Source organism: Dysidea avara, chromosome 13 (assembly GCF_963678975.1).
Source record: "Dysidea avara chromosome 13, odDysAvar1.4, whole genome shotgun sequence".
In the NCBI taxonomy this organism is placed as follows: Eukaryota; Metazoa; Porifera; class Demospongiae; order Dictyoceratida; family Dysideidae; genus Dysidea; species Dysidea avara.
Window position 1 is genome coordinate 2,054,866 of NC_089284.1, and position 17,183 is coordinate 2,072,048.

The 17,183-nt window shown below is 37.3% G+C and overlaps 1 protein-coding gene across 2 annotated transcripts in view; it reads left to right on the plus strand.

Moving 5' to 3' along the window:
- LOC136242652 (adipocyte plasma membrane-associated protein-like) overlaps positions 1–13,232 on the plus strand; it is a 25,077-nt gene extending 11,845 nt beyond the window's left edge. For both annotated transcript variants that reach the window (XM_066034097.1, XM_066034096.1), the window contains exons 6-8: positions 7,794–8,238; positions 10,117–10,303; positions 12,792–13,232. In XM_066034097.1, the coding sequence (XP_065890169.1) occupies positions 7,794–8,238; positions 10,117–10,303; positions 12,792–12,995 (836 nt within the window). In that variant the 3' untranslated portion in view covers positions 12,996–13,232. The remainder of the gene's footprint in view (positions 1–7,793; positions 8,239–10,116; positions 10,304–12,791) is intronic.
- Positions 13,233–17,183: the final 3,951 nt, after the last annotated feature.

Genomic DNA, 17,183 nt, shown 5'->3' on the forward strand with positions numbered 1-17,183 from the left:
AAAAGGCAGCCGTAATTGGAACTGTTCATGTCTTACAGTGTACAAATGTGATTTAATGAACATTATCTTATGTACTTGTACATGATTCTGTTCTTTCTCTGTACAATTGTGTGTACATGTAATTCTTTTAATGAAAAGTAGTAGTAGTAGTAGTAGTACTCGTACTTTTGGCATTCGTACATCTGCCAACAGTTGGTATTCTCATCAGCCACTGCCTGTGGTAGAGAATGCCACAATCAAGATATTGTGGGACTTTGGAATGACCACCGTGTCCCGGGTTGTGAGCAATCGCCCAGATATTGTTGTTTTTATGAAGGAGGCTCCGGAGAAGATTTTGCTTGTGGAAGTGTCATGTCCGGCTGACATTAATGTTCTTGACAAAGAGAATGAGAAGGTAACCAAGTACCAGCGGTTAGCAGGGGAGATGTCAAGGACTTATTGTCAGCCGGTAGTGGTTGTTCCAGTTGTTTTTGGAGCCTCTGGAATAGTTTCAAAGAATCAGAAGAGCCATCTGAAGAAGATTCCAGCCTATAATGAAGTAGTTTTTGCCACCTTGCAGAAGGCAGCCATTCTTGGAACAGTTGACGTTCTTAGGAATGTTAATTTGTGTATGATGTAGCTTAGGCTTTGGCTTGTTACATCATTACTATTGTCTGTACAATGTGTTGTACATGTAGAATTTCATTAAATCCGTAGTAGTAGTAGTAGTAGTGGTACTCCGATTCAGTCAATCTTGTGTCGCTTGTGTCAGGAACAGGAAGAGACAATCCAGCATATACTTTCTGGCTGTTCTGTACTGGCAGCAACTAGTTACCTTCGCAGGCATAACATGGTGGGCAGGGTGCTTCACTTGCACCTCAGTAAGTCTTTCAAATTGCCGATATCTGCCAAGTGCTGGTATGATCACCAACCTTTGCCAGTGGTTGAAAATGAGGTTGCAAAGGTTTTATGGGATTTTGGTTTGTACACTGATGTCCATGTTTCATCCAATCGGCCTGACATTGTGTTGTTTTTAAAGAAGGAAGAGCGAATAATTTTCTTTGAAGTTGCTTGCCCTGCAGATATCAATGTACTAACTAAGGAGCAAGAAAAATTGAATAAGTATCAAACCCTTGTCCGAGAGATTTCCGAGTGTTATGGTCAACCTGTTGATCTTGTTCCTGTTGTGATTGGCCATTCTGGTGTGGTATCAGCTAACCAACAAACTCATTTGAAGCGAATACCTGACTAACGAAACATTGTTTAATAACCTCCAAAAGGCAGCTATTCTTGGGACTGTTAATATCTTAACATCTATTAACTTTGGTTGTACTTAAGCGTATGCCTGTATTACCAATATTATTCTGTACTATTGTACATGTGTGTCATTATTGTTCAATGAAAAAAGTAGTAGTGGTAGTAGTAGTAGTAGTGGTAGTGGTAGTGGTAGTGGTAGTAGTAGTAGTAGTGGTAGTGGTAGTAGTAGTAGTGGTAGTGGTAGTAGTGGTAGTGGTAGTGGTAGTAGTAGTAGTAGTGGTAGTGGTAGTGGTGTTGGTAGTAGTAGTACAAAACTTTTCGATCTAGCAATAACTTAAGTTGTCAGGCTCGTGCTATACTCCATTCAAAGTTATTATCTGAATTTGAGTTGTGTGAAGCTCAACTGTGTACTTCAGTAAGTGTGGATGCAACGCCATATAACTGTGATGGGAATAGTGGTACAGCTTTCAGTACTAGTTGTTCTGACTTTTTACAAAACAGTTCTCCTTTGATACAGGATTGTATAACTCCTGTTATACATGATGATGTAGCAATAACACCTGTTATACATGATGGTGTAGCCATAACACCTCCTTTGATACATGATGATGTAGCAATAATGCCTCCTTTGATATGTACATGATGATGTAGCAATAACACCTCCTGTTATACATGATGATGTAGCCATTACACCTCCTTTGATACATGATGGTGTAGCAATAATACCTCCTTTGATACATGATGATGTGACTGTTGATGATATACATGATACTGATGATTTACCGCAAGTTACCATGCATTTCAGAAAACAATGTCCATGATTTTGACTCTCTTCTAAGCTGTGTTCAGTAGTGTGCTTGTGATGAACATGTATCCTCAAGCTACAGAATGTTTTCAATCTGCTCTATTCCTGTCTGTCTGAGACAGGCAGTCTGGATTTTAGTGTTCGGCATGCTCTACTAAGAATTTCAGAAACTATAGTATGTTCACGTTGAGCTGAATCCTCAAAAACATTTAATAACTCATGGATGCAATTACACACGATCTTGAAATTTGGCTCATTTGTAGTACTGCTTGATCCGCTAAAAATATTTCAAAATCTTGTTGTTCAAATGTTTGACATAATATTTACGGCCAATCAAAATTTTCACAATACATTTGGAGAAGCCATATAAGTACAGTGTCCATCAGAGCCCTTTCCCGAACTTGTAATGGAGCCAAACCGTACATGTCTGTTGTTGATACCTTTACTGTTACCAATAATCATCTGGTTGGCAGAAATGTTAACTCTGTTGAGAAAAAATCCACTTTTAATTTTTAGCTGTTTTTCAGGGTTCAGCTCAACGTGAACATACTATAAATCAGTTAAGCATTGGACCAGGTTGTTAATGACTGTCTTCACCGATGTTTCCGAACAGAATGTATTGATCTATCCCAGTGTGACTGCTTGGTATATGTCAGCTTCTTAACAATTATTACACTATCCAGTGTGGGAAAGGGTGCTCAGGTGGCCCGTGGAAAGAGAAATGCCTGGAAAACTCGCCTTGAGAAGAAGATTCAGATGATGAGGTGTCACCTTTCTCAGTTGCTGGCCATTCAATGTTCTAAGTCACTTTCAGCTCGCTTGCGTCACTTGAAGCGTCACTTGAAGCGTCATTTGTTTAAGAAGCATAACATTGTGGACAGCTCATCATTCTTGAAACTTTGAAGCAGCGTGTCACTGCTGTGCTTCCAGACTTCATAAATATAAAACCAAAGTAGATAGCTATTGGCAAAACAGCACTTTTAGTCGAAATCAGTGGGCTTTCTACCGTCATGTTTGCTCTAGTACACCCAATTATGTTGGATGCCCAGAGAATCAGGAAGTATTGTCATTCTGGAGAACCATCTTTGAAAAGAGTGCTAATGCTAAGCTGGAATGTTCTTGGTTAGCTCATTTGAAGCAGAAGTTAAATTATGATATTTATGTGGATTCTGTTATTCCCAAGATCACACTTGAAATGTTTAGGGAAACATTACACAATTTAAGAAATTGGGCATCACCTGGCCCTGATGGGGTCCAGGGTTTTCGGTGGAAACGACTATCATCTGTCCACCATTTTTTGTGTACAGTGTTCAATCAGCTCCTCTTTGGTGATAACGAGTTACCAATGTGGTTTCCAGTTGGGGGAACCCTATTAATTCCTAAAAGTAGCGATTTAACAAACCCCAAGAATTATTAACCAATATTACATGCCTAAATATAATATACAAGATATGGACTGGCTGTTTAACCACACTGATGGTGAATCATTGTGAAGACCATCACATCATCCTCCCAGCTCAGAAAGGATGCTCCAGGGGTCAGCAGGGGTATGTTGATCACTTATTATTGACTAATAGTGTAGGTTCGCAGTAAGAATCGGTCCTTGTCTGTTGCCTGGATTGATTATAGCAAAGTGTATGATTCAGTGCCCCTCAACTGGCTCCTGGAGTGTCTACAATTGTTTAAGTTTCCATCTGTGTTGGTAGTGTGTTTGAAGAGACTTGTACCATTATGGAAAACAGAATTGTTCATTCAGTTACCATCTTGTGATCCCAAGTTTCTGTCCAATGTGTCTGTCCGATGTGGCATTTTTCAGGGAGATACCCTAAGCCCACTACTGTTTTGTTTGTCACTGAATCCTCTTAGCTATTTGTTGGATGAATTAAGTGGGTACAAGGTGGCTAACACTACTACCTTGACCCACTTGTTGTATATGGATGACCTTAAACTATTTCTCCTAATGATGTGGGCTTGCAGAGGCTAATTGATCTGGTTGAGACATTTTCATCTGATATTGGAATGACTTTTGGAATTCAGAGGTGTGCTAAATTGACTATCAAGATAGACAAACCTGTGTCTACAGGCCCTGTAGTGACTTTTTTTGAGTGATGAAATTCATGAGTTGTCTTATGGGAAAACATACAGGTACCTAGGATTCCAAGAATGTGGTGGTATTGATCATAGACAGGCTAAGACATCTCTTACTGAAGAATTTAGTAGACGTCTCAAGATTGTGTGGAAATCATTGTTGTATGGAAGATTTAAAGTGCAAGCTACCAATAGTTTCTGTATACCTCTACTCTCGTATGGATTTGGAGTGGTTGGCTGGACTAAATCTGAAGTTTTACAGTTTGACCAGTTGGTACGTCAGGTGATGACAAATGCTAACTGTCATCACACTCGTTCATCTGTGGAGCGATTGTTCCTCCCTCGTAAGTTGGGTGGAAGAGGTTTACTGTGTGTTGAAAATTTACTGGAGCATCATCTAATTATGCTCTCCTACCATCTAAATACATCTGGAAATGCACTGGTGAAGATGTGTTGTACTCTTGATACTCAATTGCCATCACGTGTCTCTATCATGTCCAGAGCTGCATTGCTTGTCTCCAGCCTGGGCCTGGATGATATGTTGAGTTACTCCTGTGGGCAACTGACAGCTGCCATAATTGCTGCTCAGCAGAAGAAACTGTTGGATTGTTTGTCTGCTAAACCATTACATGGAAAGTTTTTTAATTGGATCCGCTCTGTGGATATAAATATTGATTGGAGTTTTAGATGGCTGAACAGATCTTTGCACAGTGAGTCGGAAAGTGCAATATTCGCTATTCAAGATCAAGTGATTAGTACTCGTGTTTACCAAGCTAAAATAATAAGGTCTCGCATACCATCTGTGTTGTGTCGCTTCTGTGGTGACCAAGAGGAAACAATTCAGCATGTCTTAGCTGGATGTTCAATACTGGCCCCTACTTGCTATCTTAACCGACACAATTTGGTGGCCAAGGTGCTTCACTTTCATTTATGCAAATCATTTCACTTCCCTGTATTAAGTAATAGCTGGTTTACACACCATCCACTTCCTGTGGTCGAAAATAATAAAATCAAATCTTGTGGGATTTTGATATGGTGACTGATGTTAAAGTATCCTGTAACCGACCTGATATTGTGGTATTTCTTAAGCAGGATCAGCGTATCCTGCTCCTGGAAGTTTCATGTCCAGCAGATGTTAATGTTGTGGAGAAAGAGAGAGAGAAGATAAGAAAGTATCAGGCTCCGGTTAGAGAAATGAACTGGTGTTATGAACAACCAGTTGAAATTGTTCCAATTGTGTTCGGCCACACAGGTGTCTTTTCAAAACATCAACGGCAGCATTTGAAGAAGATCCCATTCTTTAATGACTTTGTTTTTGATAATCTTCAGAAGGCAGCATTATTAGGAACTATTGCTATATTGAGATCTATTAATTTTTCTTGTGTAACTTAGGTATTTTTACCTGTTATACAATGTGTGTCTGTACAAATGTACATGTGTAATTCTTAAATGAAACCAAAGTAGTAGTAGTAGTAGTGGTAGTGGTAGTGGTAGTGGTAGTGGTAGTGGTAGTGGTAGCGGTAGTGGTAGCGGTAGTGGTAGTAGCAGCCTTTAGTCACCAGATTACTTGTGTTTGTCACAAAATCATCCAAACTTACTCTTCAAGTGTACAGGTATCTATTATTGCTTTTATTTAAAGTGTTGTGGCTGTTTTGTTAAGGCTTCAAATCTTTCTGTAAAGGCCTAGAATATTAACATTCAACTGTGAAATAATAAACCCATTGCTAGCTAGTTAGGCTATAGATCTATAACTATAGGCTGTGTCTAGTTACCTTGCTGTGTAGGGTTGACCATAGGTGTGACCTTGCAAGGGTAAAACAGGTGCTCTTCTACTTAAGAGTTTGGAAACCAGTTAGCAAACTTTCTAAAACAGCCCCTGTTACCAGACTGAATTCTAATACATTAAATTGCATATCTGTGTATTATTTTATTGCTTCATATTATGGCCAGTCCTGCATAATTATGCCTTGTCCCGTTTAGTTACCATTAAGAGCTTTACATGCTGGGTGTCTCAAATAAATACCTAGAGTTGTCATAGTTTCTGCAATTCTGTGCATGGAAATTCCACAAACACTGAAGTGAAAAGTGTCCTATGGCCTTACTTTCAAATGTAAATCTGTCAGGAAATCAACAAGGTAGGTGCAACATGGAGGCATGATGTTGATTCCTAGGTAATACATAAAAGCTATAGTCTTGTATATAATGCCTTGTTTACTCACTGATCAGTGGCCATGGTGAGAAGGTGCTTGAAATGTAAATGCCTAGTCCAGTTTGTGACATCAACTTATACACCTATGCTGTTGATTTTCTACTGTATTTTAACAGTGAGAATAAATCTATATCACTCACATACAACTGTAGCAGCTAGCTAATGACTACTACATTTAGTCAAACTCTGATCTCAAAACAGATGAAAGCATATTATGTTAGAGTTAAAGCACCGCCGCGCGTGTGTACAGAAAATACAGTATGATGGGGTGTGTCGAGAGGCTAATGCAACACAAGGCAAAGCCGAGTGCTATATTTGCCTCAATACACCCCCCGAGTGCTGTATTTTTTGTACACACGAGCAAGGCGGTGCTTTAAGTGTTATATTGTACTTCCTGGTCATCTGGCTCAAAGTGATTTTCTTTAGTACTCAAACCGCTATGATTTTCAGTGATCAGGATATCAGTAAGTGTTTAACTAATCTATTTCTAGTTGTAGAACGAACTAATAGGATTAGTTTGGCTAGTTTTTGCAATTTACAATGTCACGCACGTGATCAATCGTGCTTAGCGGAGTCGTGTTTAAAAAGTTTCGTGATCAGGCAATCAGTAAGTGTTTATACAATCTATTTCTAGCCGTAGAATTGAACTTGTAGGATTAGTTTGGCTGGTTTTAGCGATTGTTTACGTAACATTCCTTAATTAAATTCTCCGCATATCTGTACTGTATTTGCCCAATTAGCTGCATAACTGTACTGTATGACTCATACAGTACCGTTATGCAGTTGATTAGTACTGTATGGACAATACGATACGTGGCATCGCTTTGATCCTCCCATGCAAAGTACAATATATGATGCTAAAGTGACTGACACTAGAAAGCAGATCCCACAATTGAGTAGCTCATTTGTGTCATCACTATGTCAAGTGAACAGAGCTGTACTGTGTGGTATTGCTGTTCATATCGATGGTAATTAATGGTTAAGAATAATGTGAAAACTGGTGAGTGTCTCTACCATTGTTGCCCGATATTTCACACAAAGATTTTATGATAATTCATGTAATCATTTTCATAAGTGAATAGAGTACATACTTCACAAGGTTTGGATATACTATGCAAGTGCACTGTACTGTAATAACTGTTAAAGTTGTAATGTTGTAGCCACAAAGTAGTTGATGTGGGCATTAAATTTAAAATTTATGCAGGGTCTGTGACCTGCGTTTATGTACAGAGAGTAATGCATGACACTTTCTTTGTTATGTAGATTGATCCATCACAATATTTATAAAATGAAATATTATAGAACTATACTTACAGTGTGATATTGTGATTATTACACTATATGTATTGATTTAGTTTGGTGGGTTGCACACTTATCCCGAATGAAGGCATGTTGTTAGTAGCAACGTTATATGTAGTAGTGTGCACATGTTTGTGTCTGTTTTTATTGGTATAGGAAGCATAGACATGCTGCCTGTTTGTGGAAGACCATTAGGAATGAAGTGGGACATAAATGGCAAACTGATTATAGTTGATGCTTACAAAGGCCTTGTTAGCATCAATACTACCACTGGTGAACAAGAACAACTTAGTAATCCTGAAGATATTAGTTGTACATTCTATAACAACCCTGTGGTGCTATCAAATGGCAGTATATTCTTCTCTTGTTTTAGTGTTAAGTTTGGTTTACATGACTTGTTTGCTGAGCATTTTCCACTGGATAATTACCAGTGGGATCACTCACAGGAGTTTGATTATGGAATGTTACTACACTACAATCCTACCACTGGCAAAACTGTTGCAGTGGGAGAAAAACGACTATTTGTACCAAATGGTGTGGCTAAAAGTTCTGATGAACAATTTTTGATTGTTGCTGAATTAGCTAGAAACAGAATTGCTAGGTAAGTATAGACTTGTTTACTCAGTGTGCTATGCATTTCAAATTTTCTTATTCGGGGCCAATTTTGTATTAGTATACCAGAAAAACTCATTGATCGATTGATCATTATGTTGTGTGTTACTAACTTACTATATACTATAGCCAGTTAGGCACTTGCAATTCTGATGTTATGAGTGTCCATTTTAATAGTGTAGTTTCTATCTCCATGGTTACAAAATTTTATTATTTATTTTACGTGGCTTAATATCATCAAGAGTGAATAATAAAATTATTCACTCTTGATATCATCAGGAGCTCATCAAGTCCGTAGGACGAGGGAGCATGTAACTCCGCATACTCACAACGTAAACAGCAAAATTCAAACATGGCGGACATTTCTTAACATAGTATATTCCTTATATAGTAAAAGTTGCATCGTAGGGTAAAGAATTATGTAATAATCATGCCACAAATATGCAGCGCCTGGATTAATTCGTGAAAGAAAGAGATGGCAAGGAAGGAAACGTCGAGGAAAGGGCTTAACTAACGGAGTGAAATAGTGACAAGATGTTTTGGAGACTGCTAGGAAACATTCTTGCTTACCGCGTAATGTAAGTAGGCTGGCTATCAGTCCACGGCAGCAGCACAGAGTATCTGCAGTAAATACTGAAGGAATCGAGTTTCATCACTCACTGCTGGAGCAAGAAGACTACAGTATTGTGCCAGTAGTAATGGGTTTAGCGAGCATGCGTGGTATGTGTTTATCCTTATACGGTTACTGTTTAAATTACTATTAATAAACTGCGACGCCATGTTTGAATTTTGCCGTTTACGGAGTTACATGCTCCCTCGTCCTACGGACTCGATGAGCTCCTGATATCATGTTGTAGCAAAAAAAAAACACAATTATTGTCATGTGCCAATTGTCGACTAGGCATTATCATCAACATGTTCTTCAGTCCATGACATTTTTTTCTACCCAATATTATATTCTGCATTTGGATAGCTATGTAGTTTTTATGGAGATGAAATTAGTTGTTTAAGTTATTTCCAGGTTACAAGGAGCATACTAGTTTTATATTTACAAAGCTTCAAAGCTTACACTTTAGCAACAATAGTCACTTGAAGATGTTTCAAATGTAAAAATTGTCCATTGTGTTACTGGATAGCTTTTACATACTTCATAGTCCATTAATTTAGAACTTGTCAATAATTGGTGCCTGTCAGTAACTAGTGACTTACGCTAGGCTTGTTAATAAATAGATTTCGCATAGAATTACCTAGGTATGGTATAGGAAAACACCATACATGAAATTATTTCTAAAACGTGTGGTAAAATTAAACTGACAGAATTCGAAGTGAATAGAAAATTCTCTCTTACTTGAAGTACATCTAGAGTATGGAAAGAGGCCAGCTTCATATTACCGTTGTGATACCTTTGTAGTATTGGTTGGGTACGGTCAATCCCAAGTGCACTTTCAAACTGACCTTAAGTCCTTCTGATCAGTTTCAGTAGAAGTGTTTACTTTTTGAAATTTCTACTGACTGAATGACTGACTAACTAACTGATATTTCAAGCAGGTGCTTTTTATAAATAGCTAATACTATGCATATAGGACTTGTTCTTCAGTTGTACGTCACTTGGGCCTGACAAATGTCTGTGGTGTACTGTGGGAGATACAGTCCATGTATATAAAATGAATTGTGTTTCATCTCATGATGTATTTCAATTGAATGGGTATTGGTAGCATGTTAATGGCTTTGGGGGCACATTTAAGTCTGGTAACCTTTTCTTTGATGTAGTCTTGCATGACCAGACTCTTGTTTGAGTGATGATGGTGGTAACTCATCAAGGGGAATAGCCATACTGCTATACTTGCTTGTATTGTATTTGTTGTAGGTACTACTTGAAGGGACCTAAGGAAGGACAATGGGACATGTTTATTTCCAGTTTGCCTGGAGTGATAGACAATATTACTCCGTCTAAGAAACATGGTGGATTCTGGGTTACAATTCCTATGGTAAATCCTAGTGCTTTGCTGGACTTCTCGCAGCAGTGGTCTTGGTTGCAGCTCATTTTGGCAAAGGTATATATAGCTATTTTAAAGTTATTGAAGTAAAAATGTTTGTTTTACTCTTTAGTATGTGTATATCAGCATATGCAAACTGGATTTTATGTTGTTTCCTTGTTCTGTTTTCTGTCTCTGTCTAACCTTGGTACCCACCAATAGGTATATATTTAACGATACTGTAAAGAAAGTGTATAATTGTAAGGCTATTGATTGTTGCAGGGCAACAGCCACGAAATTGAAGATTTCAAGTGGTTGAGTTGAGATTTTACAAATAGGAAATAGATGATTATATATAGGGGTGGATCCAGACTTTTGTACAGTGGGGGGTTAAATGACACTACTGGGTAGTAAAGCTGTGTGATAACAGTAAACCTATATCTCGATAAGTGACAACCATTTTATCTCGATAGTCGATATTATTTCAAGTGACATACAGTTTTGTACACACAATTTTACATATTTGTTGACATAAAGTCATGTAATGCTTGAAATTTTATTACCTTCCAGCTAGTTGGACACAGTTTTCATCTGACTGTGGTTGATTTACAATAGATTTACTATTATCTCAATAAGGAAATTGATTATCTTATTTACAATAGGTGATTTAGGTATCTAGATAATCTTTTTATCCTGGCATGCCTTTCACATGCCAATCTTGTGGCATCATCTCCCTCCCAGGTAATTTTTGAAGATTAGACTCTGAGATGGAATCTTAGAGTAATTTCAACATGGATTACATATCACAATATAATTTAATAATTATTTAACTATTGTATTAGTGCATATGAATGCTTTGGTATCTCGATTTATAGTAAGCTTTTGACTAACAGCGCTGCTATTGTCCAACTAAATACATAAATACATGCCACCCAGAAAATTTACCCTCTGAAATTGAATGTGTGGCTGATTTTTTGCAGTTTATTAGAATAGCTATTGTTACTGAATTATCTGATGGCTGTGCTATAGGGTGGCTGTTCTATTGGAGTGATCTCTTTGTCAATAGGCCAGGGTTCTGGATACCCCTTGCTGAATTCTTTTATACAATAGTTCTGCACAGTACACACATAACTATACAGTCAAATATGATGGTAGTAGCTATACAGGATCTTGCATGCAGCTCCCATGAAAACAGTGAAAAATAACTCTGAATACTGTACCATGTAGTTAGCTGTTTAGACAATGATCAAAAGAAAGTTACTTTATGTGTTAAAGACTGGAAAATAGGTTAAATTATATACGTTATAGATTCATGTACACACAGCTATAGGTGTGTACTTATGTGCAACACTTAATTGTGGGTAATTGGCATGTAGGCTAACATTTATATGACAGAGATTGGTGGTGTTTGTGTACCTAAATGTGAGAAATAGAAGGGTAAACCACTACTGGTTGAGATTTTCATACACAGCACAATTGACATACATACTAAAATTTTACAAGAGCCCCTAAATCCACCCCTAATCTGGTGTGTGTGTGTGTGTGCATGCGCACGTGTGTGTGTGTGTGTGCACATGTGTGTGTGTGTGTATATGTGTGTGTGTGTGTGTGTGTGTGTGTGTGTGTGTGTGTGTGTGTGTGTGTGTGTGTGTGTGTGTGTGTGTGTGTGTGTGTGTGTGTGTGTGTGTGTGTGTGTGTGTGTGTGTGTGTGTGTGTGTGTGTGTGTGTGTGTGTGTGTGTAATATATAAACTATGGCTACAAGGTGTGTTGCACTTAATATACATGTGATTCTGAAGTCAAAGGAAATTTACTGTTGATAAACCCTGAGGCAAAGCTAAGGGGTAAATTTCCAATGATTAAGTAACCATGGTTCATATGATAGACAGTATAAAGAAAAATTAGGAATTTTAGGGATCAAAGAAAATAAAAGTAGGGAACTAGTGAACACCTGCAGATATACTAGTGAACATTTAATCCCTACTTCAGTCTATAGGGATTAAATGTTCACTAGTATATCTGCAGGTGCAGGCAACCTCCCTTGTTTCCCTATTTTTTTCTATGATCCCTGATCAAATTTAACTTTTTTGTTGTTGTTTGAGCTGATCTATTAAGGTAGTTTGTGTGTATACGGTGTATTAGGGTATATAATATTATGGTAGTGCACATGCAGAGCAATACACCCATAGCATATAATTATGCTCCATACGAAGGCATGCGTGCAGAAGGTTTTTGAAAAAAAGTCTAAAATACTGTAAGAATTTAGATGCATACTGACAGTGGCACAAGTCCTTGAACGTAATAGTATTGATCATGCAACAACTTTTTGTGCATGAGAAAAGCTTGGAGAACACTCCAAGTGGTCTTCTGCTAAACCAGTCAGTTATCTTGTTGACCACTTATTGGACTGCTATGTTCTATGGAATGTACATGTAACTAGACATGCAAATAAATGTATAACACAATATTAATGGTAGTGGCACATTCTGGTAAAGTAGTTAATTGTAGTAGCTATAAAGAAATTAGTAACAAATATGTTGATCTAACGTGTTTTTTTTATTGTTGCAGCTTCAACTTGTTAATGAACTGGACCATCCAGGCCCATTGCACAACATGATACTGTTAGTTGATGAGGAGGGGAGGGTGGTTAAGAGCTTACATGATATGACAGGCAAAGTGGTGGTTAAAGTTTCTGAAGTCTTCGAGATGGATGATGAAGTAATAATAGGATCATTTTTTACACCATTTTTAGTGAGGATGAAGGAATATTGAACTTTTTTATTTATTTGCTATATAACTAAAACTCACTAGTGGGTGCTTCAAGCAGCAACAATGTTAGCTGTATTGGGGCATTTAGAGTACATGCATGCACATAGACAACTAAAAATTTTATGCTATTACTAAAACTGGTTTTTGACAGTTATATGTGTGTGCACTGTAGTTCTATACATGTTTGCATAATAGCTACTACACTAAGTATGCCATATAGCCATGGAAACAGTACCTGTATGTGGATACACACGAGTATGCCGTCTAGATGTTTTACAAAACTATTGTCTGTTGACCACTTCACAAAAAAAACAGCGTATTTTGATGGGGAAATAAATGGATCTTCCCACACCATCCTCACCTAACCATTCATGCCACTCATAACCAAGTCATGAAGTCATTTAATTCTAACTTGTCTGTGTCTTTACCTACAAAAAGGAACCTAAAAACATCATGCCTAAGTGGAAACCTAAGTGTAATGTTTCTATTACAATCTGTAGTGAGTGACTGTTGTATGTTAAGTGTAAATTGTGCAACTGCATCCCTAATTACATCATCTTGAGGTGAAGGGTGATAGAATTTGCTAGAGAATGAATGAGAGAGTCAAATTGAACACTACTATAACAGTACATAACTGCCGAACCAATGTTATTGGTGATCTGCCACTCGTTGTCCTATACAGGATAACCTTTCCATAAAATTAAAAATTCTGGTGGCAATCACTGCAATAAAAATGCTAAATTTTACCAATTTATATTACAGCTTTGAAGATAACTGCCTCGAGCATGTATAGCATAAATCATCTATATTACAGCTTTACAGTGACCAGCTCTAAAGGTTTGACAGCATCATGTATAGAACAAGCATCATGTATAGAATGAACTCATAAACCATAACCATCATTTCTTGTATACTTTTTTGTTTTGTATCCATCATTTCTTTGGTAGTAGTTGCATACAGTTATAACTATACAAGAGTTCATCATATAGTCACTACAGGAGCATAGGGAGGGGGGTTCCCAGGGGTTCAGGAACCCCCCCCCCTCCCCCCATGCATATAAAATATAAATATTCATTATGTTAAGGAACTCCATTAGTGGAGTTTTTCAGACATTCGAACATTTAATAAATGCAAAACTGAGCATGACCTTAAACTACACTGTATCACTTACAGATGTCTATATGTGTCTCTATGTGTTATGCTGACTGTTTCCACTAGGTATAGTATCGTACTGTGATACAAGACATGAAAACCTTTCAACAGATATATAAATTGTTGTATGGTGATTATACAATTCATTCAGCAAAAAAAAAAAATGACCAGGAAGGGAACCAGAAACATAATTATTATAATTAACTTTCATGGCCTAAGGTTAACCAGACTCTTCTGTCAAAGGGATGTGACCCCTACCTTTAATATTATTTGTCTAGTTTGTTTACCTTTTGTCCATCACTGAGCAATAAGGCATGTACAGATTCTATATTATACTTTAACAACCTAGAAATTATAGAGTATACATAGGTAGCTAGCATTGCATAACATTGTTTTCAGGTTTTTAATTAGCTGAGCTATATACTGTTGATGGATCATTGCAAAATTAGGTCAAAGACAGAGACCAATTACAGGAATGTAGCCAAGATTTTTTGATGGGGTGGGGTGCACAGCCCCCAGTCGCTGAGAGCTCGAGACTTTTATTATTTTAATGAATCAAAACTATATTTTATGCAAAAAATATATAATGCATAGCTATATAAGTGCCCCTGGAATGAAGCTTGTAGTACTGTATAGTAGGCAGTGGCGGATCCAGGGGGGTTTCATTGGTTTCCACGGAAACCCCCTTTGAAAAATGATTGCGTAACAATTAAATGTTTTAATTATCGCGGCGTGCGTCTCGATCGAGATACTGTAATTAGAGCAGTCACAGTAGCTACTAAAGTAGTGTGTAGGAAGTTTTTAATATATTTTATGTACTATTACTAGGCTGTGACCTTTTTTTTTTTTTTTTTTTTTTTTTTTTTTTTTTTTTTTTTTGGTCTCACCTTACCAAACCAGACGATGTAGTGCAAACGTTTGCGTATCTCATGTCAATATATATCTCCACCTTCTAAACTGGAAACCCCCTTTATAAATTCCTAGATCCGCCACTGGTAGGGACCATAAAGGTGTGGGCATGGCCCATGAAATATCATCAAACAGTGAAAATTCAAGCCCGTAGCTTTAGCCGTTATCAAGTTGCGCTTGTCTGAAGGCATCAGTCTGTCAGAAAATTTCAATTTTAAAAATTGTAACAATTTGTTGAAAGTGTTTTGGGTCAATCTGAAGGCTTGTTTGGGCTTAGATTTACCTAACCAATACTGCTCATTTTTGTCAGGGAAAAGTGAGGCTGCCCAAGAGGTGCCTTTTGGCAAGCACATGATGGCTTCCCTTCATAAACAGAAAATGTCCATATTTTTCATAGTGGCTACTTTGATTGCAGAGGTGCTTTTTGAACAGTTCTTTATTCGTAATGCTGTGTAGCTAACGGGTTGAACATAGTTGACAAAGAAGTGTAATGGATACTTTATTTTTCAGACAACAATTGATAGCTGGGATGCATGGTGCCATTTCTTTCTTTTGATGCGGTATGCATGGGTTAACCAGTCATAATAAATTTATTTTACAAAAGTTAATCAACAGAGAATTTTCAACTAGAGTAGGGACCATAGCACATTGATAAAAAGTACTGGGAAATGCACAGTAGGGATATAATATTGTTTCACTGTGATTTAATATCAATCATGCACTACTCCAGCTTGTTTCAGTACTTTTTATTGATGTACTATGGTCCCTACTCTAGTTGAAATTCCATGTGTACTTGTTCTTATAAAGATGCACTAACTTTATTCATTAACTTTGTATTTCCATGTACTGCTATGTCAAATAGAGTGTGCCACATCAAAAAGTTGCAAAAAAAAAATACCTGGTCAAGTTTTGGGGAATTGAGAAATCTACAATTAACTTTTCACAGCCTTATTTTTCCTGTTTTGCCGTTTCTTTAATAATATATACCTAGCTATTCCCCCTTTTAAATTTTTTCGATTGTTAAAAAAATTACTTATATTAGGCCACATAGCTAAACTTACTTTAGCAGTTAGTTTCTCATCCTCCAATACACATAATATAGCATTTTGGGTAGAATTTAAACTCTTTACAAACCAGGCAGCTGAATTATTAGCTCACATGACCCATCTGCTTGGCGTTGCACTTCTATAGTAGCTACCACTTAAAGCAGATAATAGCTAGCTATAGCTATGCATATATTGGTTGGATCTTGCAGTGAAGCGAGGCATACTAGCTACATATACGCCACCACCATACAGCCAGTAGCATATCTGTCTTTAATCTATAATTCTTTTTATTTACCTAAACGATACCCCTGAGCAGTTCAGTGAATGTAATTATGTACAATACAGTAATGGCAGACTCTGCCAGCCGGCTATGATGCATCAGTTGTTTTCTAAGTTAGTAGCAAGGGGTAGGAAACAACCTGAAATTTCATAGATTATCTCTGAAATTATTGCCTGAAATTTGTGCAGTTTGAAATTACAGAGAAATTTGGACTGAAATTTGTCTTGAAAGATGAGTCATATATCTGAAAGATGAAATATGGGCAACCATCTTTGAAATTCCATAGACGATTTTGGTTCATTACCCACCCCTCAGTTAGTAGCTACACTTTATAGCTACAGAGGCTTGCATTTAGGTATATCTTTCAGTTTTTCTTTTAAAATAAACTAATTTTTAAAAAAACAACTGGTGGTTCCCATAACAACCTTTGCTGAGTTACTAGTTATTGTTATTGTTATTAATGCTTTACAGTGACCAGCACTGAAGATCTGACAGCAACATGTGCTGCAGCCTTAGGATTACCTAACCTAACTTCAAGGAATAGTCTCATACTGCGTGACATGACCGAGTGACAGTAAGAAGTAAGAAATGAGATGCACTACTGAGCTAATAAATTAATTAGCTCAGCAGTGCATCTTGGCATGCACTTCTCACTTCTTTCTGCCACCATGTAGTAGACTAGTAAGTCAGTTAGGTTGCATTGGAACACTTGTGGGAACCATCACCCTTAGCTCAGTTTTTTTTGTTTGTTTCTTTTTTAAATACTGAAAAATATAGACTATATAACAGTATTTTGAGTATGTA